Below are 8,065 nucleotides of genomic sequence, written 5' to 3' on the forward strand. Positions count from 1 at the left end.
GATGTTGGTATTACTAAGACATCCCTGGATGAATACTCAAGAGGGTTCCTGCTCTTCCTCCTCATCGTCCCAGCATCCAGCAGCTCCAGCAGCCAAGCAAGCCCCAAGGACAGGGTTAGCACCCCGGGGATGATGAAGGGGAAGGGTGCGCGGGGACCCAGACTCACCTTTTTGTGACTCAAAAAGGCTGTGTTGACCCAGCTGGGCCAGGAGAGGACTGCCGGCGCTGGGGGGCTCGAGGTGGCTCAGGGGAATGTACGACGGGTAGAGCCCATTAGGCAGATGGGAAAAGCCTGCAGAAAATAGGAAACAGAAGAGGGAAACATGTTTCAGCCCGAGCAGCACGCCGCCTTGGAACGAGCCCCGCAGGAGCACAGACTGTTGTGGCTGTCGGTCCCTCACGCGCCAGTAGCAGCGGCTGCAAGGACGCGTGCGGTAACGCACACCGCACACAGCCCACAGTGGGGAGCGCTGCTCGGGGCCCCTGCTTCAGGTACTGACCCCCCTCTGCCGGTCCTCCAGCTCGCCCCTTGCACCTCTGCGAGGCTCTAACTTTGCAGCCGGTGGGCTGCAAATGGAGCATGCTGCTTTCTGAGCAGAGCCTTAAATCTGCAGGCTAAATGACCAAACCACCTGGCCGATAAGCTGTTTTATTACAAGTACAGTGACCTGTGAGTGAGGGCACTCCCCAACACGCTTCCCGAGCAGCGATAAGACTCTCTTGCCAGCACAGCTTTGCCAACACAGCCCGTCCCCGCTGCAGCCGCACCACACCGGGTGCAGGCTTTGGGGAAAGTGCGAGAGCATCCTCCACAGCAGCTCACACAGAGCGTAGCTTCACATACCCAAAACCAGCATCTTATCTCCAAGGAAGGCAAAACAGAGGAGAAAACCTGCTGCCTCCCCACGAGCCGATACAAAGGCAGAGTGTCCCCAGGGCCCAGCTGCCAGCAATCTGGATTATATCCTGGACACTGGGGCCTCCTCCAAGAGTGGGCCCCCCAGCAACGTGCTCATGCAAATAATCATCAGCAGCATTTCATCAGTGAATATAATCACCATAATAACACAAGCTCTTGGCTACAGGCAGCAATTCCTCTGCAACACTGCCACCAAATGGCACCCGTGCAATACTACAAACCACAACGGTCTGCGAGAACCAGCTTCCCAGTTGGCGCCATCATTTAAAAATGGATTAAAAGCCATCAGGAGAGTCTGAAGGAGCCAGTCAAGCCCCCTGCGAGCCTCCTCCCTCCCCCTAAGACCCCATTAGCAACGAACCTCCCCAAAATTCAACAATCTCCCTGGAAGCAAGCAGGCAATGAGTTTGTCAAGAGTTCAGCACTCAACTGGATCAAAACAACATCACATCAAAACCCAACAGGAGACGTAAGTTCAGTCCCCGAAGCTGCACGTGGAGCACCATCTGCGAGAGCTAGTCAATATTTCACATTATTTAGACAGCCGGGATCTCTTTCGCATACATGTTTGCATCCCGGCACATGTGCTTCACCGACGCGGTGTTCCGCACAGCTCCTGGCCCAGATCCATCGCCCGACAGCTCCCAGCGGCATCACCCGCACACGCCAACTCTCCAGTGGCAGGACCAGGGGAGCTGCTGTGCCCATGAAATTCAATGCAGAGCCCGTTCCCAGCAGGTAAAACTTGTCATTTAATCTTGTGCGGGGTGCTGTAAAGGCACTGAGTGTGCACACACATTCACACCTCTCCTTGGTAACCCCAAAACCTTCATATTGGAGCATTTCCAAACGCGCTTTCTTATTCCAGGGCTGGAGAATGCTGGGTAGCACCCAGGGGCACCTACCCTGGGGTTAGCTGTGAGCAGCTCCACTCCACAGCATGTTTGCCTCGGTCGTGCCACCTCCGCCACGCGGAACGCAAGTCCCATCTGGCAGAGCACATGGTTGCAGCACAGCAAACCCCCTGGAGCACCCCATGCCATGCTAGCCCAGCCGCTCCAGCCCCAGACATCCCCACATAAGTCCCTTCTCCCAGCCAGACCTCGATCTCAGCTGCAGGCGCTCCAGCAGGCGAGAGCACCGGCACGGAGATTGCAGCAAGGCACATCCCACTCTGCAGACACTGCCACATGCAGGTGCCCATGGCATGTCCCCATTTGCACATGGTGCAAGGACATGAAGGCACCTGCAGAGCTCCAGGAAGGGGACATGATCCAGCCCTGTCATCCAGCACAGGGACGTCTGCACACAGCTTAAGCTACTGGTACCCAAAGAGGCATTTTGGCACCAGTTACACTCCTGGTCCTACTGGGGCAGCTCCCTGCCTGTGGAATCTTATCCTACCCAGGGATAACACAGGGTCAGCCCCAGCCCCAAACACTCTGGGGCTTCCTCCGCAATCAGCGTTATCACATCCCACTGCTGGGATCCCGACTCAGCCCAGGGCTGCAGGAGGAGGAAGAGGAGTGGGAACGTCGGCCGAAAGAACAAGGGGATGAGGAACTGTGGGATGACAGTGGCTGAAGGGCAGATGAAATCCTCTCCAGCTGCGCAACTTAAGACGAGCTGTCACAGAGGTTTTCTAGCCGCTGTGCTAGAGCAGGGAGCAGAGTGGTGACAAGCGGCTTCATGTGCAGTCTGAACTAGAGACAGGTTCAGGTGGACAGGTTGGGGACCCTGCAGGGCAGTGTTACCACCCCAGCTGGCAAGCAGCAGCAGAACCGAGCTGATGCCACCAGCCAAGCCCCAAAGCCACCCCGCACCAGGCAGCCCATTCCCTGCCAAGAACCAGAGCTGGGGCAGGAAGGAGGGATCCCAGCCACAGCCTTCCTGGGGATGAACCCAATGCAAATCCAACTCCGAGGCACTGCCAGAGCATCCCTTCCTCCATACAGCCCTCCAGCAGCAGTGCTGATGGGCAGGCGTAAGACTCGCACACAGCCCGAAACCTGCTGCCCCGCTCCCCCAGGCAGGACCTGGAGGTGAAGCTGCTCCTTCATGCGCTAAGTAGCTGCATTTGCAGGAGGTGGCCACGGGCAAGTCGCTCCCTCCTTGGATCTCCACGCCAGAAAGCGATGCCAAGGGAAGAAACTCTACCGCAGTGAGCAACGCACAGCTCACCCCAGCCATGGGCTTCTGCCAGGGGAAAGGGAGGGGAAAGGGGGAAACCACAACCATTTCCATCTGCCCGGGGCCAGAGCGTTTGCTGAACCAGCGCAAGATCCTTTTCGCCCAGGGACATGCCAACAGGTCTCGGCAGGCTGAGCCACGCTCCTCCAGCCGACTGCTCACCCAGCGGCGGGCTGGCACCACGGTGCAGGCAGGGGAGGGCGAGGCAGCAGCACCGCCCGCACCCGACCAGCCCTGTGCCCCCCTTCCCTTCCCTGCCACGCCACGCCAAACGCGTGTGCCCATCAGCACAGCCTCTGGCTGCCTGGGAAAGGGGGGCAGCATGGGCACACATGATCCAAAGCAGCCCGGCTCAGAGGGTAAAAGGGTTTAAGGGGCACAGAGATCATCCCTCAAGCCACCTTAACCCTGCAGGAAAGCGACAGCCGGCAGCCAAAATCACATCCCTGCTCAGCTCCCCCCTGCGATGCTTCAGTGGGTGTAGTGGATGGGCACAGAGCCAGGACGCACGCCCGTCCCCTCCTTCCCAGCTGCAAGATGAGCTGGTAAAATGTACCTGCTTTGCACGATTGAGACATAAATCACTAAGGGCTGTTATTAGAAGAACTTGGTGGGTGCAGATATGTTACTCCAGTTGAAAACATCTTCATCTTTGCTTAGCTCTCCAAAACGGCGGGGGGAATGGGAGGGAGAGGTATGGCCGGGTGACTCACCACCGAGAGGGGATGTGACTGATGGGGAGATGAGATACCAGCGACCGCACAAACCGCACACCAACGTTTGGAGGCCAGAGGTCGCGCCGGAGGAAGCGAGAGGGAAACGGGCCCCACGTGCTCAGCCCACTCGGGATTTGCCCAAAGCTCCCCGGGAGGAGGGAGCCACCAGAAAACATTGCCTGGCCGAGGTGGTGAAGGCAGGCTGGGGGACGTGCCTGCAGCAGAGCGGGCTGCCGCATGCCACCGGTCGCCCAGAGTTTTTAACCTGCAGGCTCTCTCCATCTTGGCCCCCCCAGTGCACAGGCCTGAAATTCAGCTCCATCTGGAAGAGTCGGACAAGCCTGGGTTGTGAAAGAGCAGGGCAGGAGGGGGACACGCTGGAGCTGAATGCATCTCCCCCGCGGACACGGCTCCAGCCAACGAGCCAGCCTACAGGTCTGATGCGACACGTGTGTGCCAGCGCTGGGAAAGCTGCTCCACCCCAGCCCGGCTGCAGGCGACCCGCCGGCACCTTCATGGCATCCCAACGCTGCCCTCCATGCCAGCTGCCGATCCGGTGCAGAGGTGACAGTTCACTCAAGCACCCACAAAGGGTCAAGGACAGCAAGCAGGAGCTTGAGACACCACTCAATGGGGAATTCACTCCCCTGGTCCAGTTTTCCAAACCAGCCGGCAGCACCGATGCACCAGGGAGCAGCAGCATCCACAAAGCCTCTATCCATGCCCGGGGATGGCTCTCCGGTCCCTGCTGTCGCCTCAAAGGGAATCACACAACAGGATGCAGCTGTGTGACAGCCCCAGTGGCCTGGACGGGCAAGCAGGCGGCCACATGCGATGCCGGCTGCAAAGCGCACCCTGAAGCTGAGCCCGAGGCACGAGCCATCTTTGCCCAAGAAGCCACAGCCCTGTCACCGGAAGACCGGCAGCCCCCAGCACCCCGGGAGAAGTGAAGTAACTCTCCCCCATCAGCCCCATCTGCCCGTTATGAGTTTCTGCCACTTATGAAATATTTCCAACCACCAGCATCTCGCCCCATCCTCCCTGGGCCGTGACGGACGGACACACTGCCAGGAAGCAGGCTGGCACCACGCAGCACTGTGCAAGGGACTGTGGCCACAGCGGAGCCCGAGCCGAAAAACCTGGCCCCGCAGTCCCTCCAGTCTGAGCCCAGAGGGGCTGGGAAACACGGCGGCGAGGCTTTGGGTTTATTTCCCTGGGATGTTTTCAGCTCTGGGCACCCCAGGGAGATTTGCAGCCCTGTTGCAGTCAGGATCTCAGCTGGCTGCTGGGCTCTGGCACGGAGCAGGAGCCGCAGCCGCCCTTGGCCAGGAGCACAGTCACCTCTTCCCCAGTCCGGCTCACAGCGCCTCACAGGCAGCCAACTGGGACACCAGACCATGCCACAAACAGCTGGATAAAAGCTTATGTCCTCATGAGTCCCCTTTCCCCAGCAGGGAGGGAGGGGAACCGGGAGAAGTCCAAGCACAGCGAGTACCTGCCGGCCACCAGCCCCCATGGGACCCCCTCCCACCGCCGGTGGGACAGCCACCGTACCAGCACCAGCTGCCTGTGCTCACCATCATCAGTGCATCCCTGATACTCTCCCTGCAGAAGCAGCAGCTTCCCGGGGGAGACTCTTTTAGAGCCCCCCCCTTCAGCACACACCTCCCCATCTCTGCCCCACGACACAGGGGCACGCAGCATGGCGAGGCATGGCCGCAGCTATTTCTCATGCACACGTTTATGGCTGCAAGCAGCTGAGAGCCAGGAGCGCTGACAGTGTAAATCTTTGCCGCCTCCTCCCCTGTCTACCAGGGCAGCTCTAGTGACACCCGAGGCACCGGAGCCACCTTGACTCATGCCACACACAAGACGCCAGCAATACGAGCCCCCGAACACACCGGGCTGAAACCAAAGCCCCCGGATCAGATGCACCTGGACCACAGCGGTGGCCAGTCCCTGTCCCCGTCCCCGCAGCCCCAAGCCGCTGCCACCATCGCAACCCACCGCCCTCCGCCCCAAAACCTGACCCTGCTGTACTTATACCCTGTGCCACGGCGCTGGCTGTTGCTTCAAAGCCTTAATTTACAGCCTCGATTCTCTGCGTCCCCTGAAGGCCTTCGATCTCATCCCCTGGATCCAGAACAGCCAGGTAAATTTAACTCCCCGTTTAATCTTCTGAGCGCCCCAGTGAGCTCGGAGACAGCATCCTCTCGCGGGGAGTCCACGCTCCCGGCCTTTGCCAGCTTGAACACCACCACGCTGCTTTCCTTCAGCTGCAATGATCACTACTTTAAAAGCCAAGGCAAGTTCCCCCCCACAGCTCAGTGCAGCTCTCTATTGTTTCTTTTAATTTTGTTTTATTCCGTGTGGGAATCTGTGTCCAGGCTGCTTTATTTTTAAGTGGCTCTTGCTCAATATTTACTATTGCTCGCAACTGCGTCAGCAGAGGAACAGCACGCGCTCCCACCGGGTTTCCGACAAGCCCTCCCGCAGCCATTACCCGGTGCCGATGCTGTGCCACGATTTTACTGCTGTGCTACCCTCGTGGTGAATCACCACCTGCCGGGCCCCCCCCGCAGCCGAGGCACACCGAAGGGCAGGGTGCATGCACAGGGCAGGGGGGGGGGGGTTCCCTGCCTCCCTGGAAATAAGTATCATCAGGTTGAGCCCTACCGCTCACCTCCTCCTCACCCGGGAGCTGGAACAGCCCCAACACCCTGGAGGTGGCAGAGAAGGAGAAAATGGGGAGAAGCGGCTGCAAGGGCTCAAGGGATCAGTGCTCGCGCTCTGGCTCTGCCCCCGGCGTCCTACAGACTCATCCCGTGCCTCAGTTTCCACTGTGCAACAAAGCAAATGCTATCTGAGGTCTACCGGTGCTTCAGGGCTTGGGGCCACAGGACAAGGACACCGATGAGATGCCTTGAAGATCTCCTGCGAGGTCACCCACCAGCTCCCTGTTGACAGTGTCTTCATGGGGGCCAGCAAGAAGCCACCCAGGTGGGGACACGAATCCCTCTGGCAGAAGGAAGGTGGCTTTTCCTCCCGCTGGAGGGGCCAGGATGGAAACCATCCCACTGGGACCCTTGACATGATGTGCAGCCGGTCTGCACAGCCTGAAACACGCGGTCTGGGAAGCGCCAACCCAGTCCCACATGAATCCTGACGCACAAACACTCAAGCCAGTGTCAACGCTGCCGGGTCACTGCTGGCTGCTACAGCAGAAGCTTCTCCTCTGCGTCCCCAGCCCAAAATCCCCCACCACGTTGGATGTCTCTCCTTTTCTGCTGGCATAATTAAACCTGACACCCCAACAGGGGTCCACCAAAATCTCCAGGCTCTCACTATACAACCACACAGTTTTCCTCAAATAGCAAGGAGCAACCTGATGGGCTTTTCAGCTCCACACTTACTAAGATGCTGTATGGAAATTAAAAAACAGTAATTTTAACTCTCAAACTGATTAGCAGAATCCCCAGGAATGCAGAACCTGGCTGCTAGATTGTAGTCTTGCCTTCCCCTTCTGATTTTCTAGGACAGCATCAAAACGTCTTTGCTCTGGTCCATCCTTCATCACCAAGACCTTCCAGCCACTGGTGGCTGGCACGGGGGCCCTAGGGCTGACTCTGCTCCCGGGCACACACCTTCGTTGCAGGTGCTCTCCCTCCTTCCTAAGCACAGAAATTTAACCCACCCCATATTTTTTTAATTTTTTTTTCGTATTACCCAAACTCGGTGCAGAAGATGGGATGTGAACAGGCCAGTCCCCGCTCCCCGCTGGCCAAGCCCTGCCCATGCAATTAACCCAGCGACACCCACGCGCCGGCTCTGAGCCGCTGTCCCGTGCCTTCCTTAGAAAAGAGCTCGTTACCCTTCGCTGCCAGAGCCGGGAGATCTACAGGCGCTCGGTGGGGGAAGGTTATTGCAGGATGGCACGGGTGCCGGTCCCCACATCACCTGCACCGAGTGCCTGCCAGCAGCAATTAAATCAGCCTTCAAAGAGAGATCCCAGCTTTCCCAGCGCCATTAGCCATGCCCTGGAGGGAACACAGTCTATTTTCAGCCACAATGACTTAAGACCAGGTCACCAGCAGGTTAAATGGGACTGTGCAGCATTATCTCCCTGCCCTCCCATTGAGAAATTAAACACCGCTGCGTGATGGGCAGCAGCCAGCCCCGCGGATTCACGCCGGGGCACCCACCAAAAGGTAAATGCCACCTGCCTTCTCCTCCCCTCGG

At 58.6% G+C, this 8,065-nt stretch overlaps 1 protein-coding gene across 1 annotated transcript in view; it reads right to left on the reverse strand.

Annotated features, from left to right (window-relative positions):
- Positions 1 to 8,065, reverse strand: part of TNRC18 (trinucleotide repeat containing 18) — a 71,723-nt gene that overhangs the window by 38,303 nt on the left and 25,355 nt on the right. The window contains 2 exon segments of the mRNA XM_009320080.1: positions 168 to 293; positions 403 to 568. Of these exon segments, the coding sequence (XP_009318355.1) occupies positions 168 to 293; positions 403 to 568 (292 nt within the window).

This window comes from Pygoscelis adeliae, unplaced genomic scaffold (genome assembly GCF_000699105.1).
Source record: "Pygoscelis adeliae isolate BGI_AS28 unplaced genomic scaffold, ASM69910v1 Scaffold242, whole genome shotgun sequence".
Taxonomy (NCBI): domain Eukaryota; kingdom Metazoa; phylum Chordata; class Aves; order Sphenisciformes; family Spheniscidae; genus Pygoscelis; species Pygoscelis adeliae.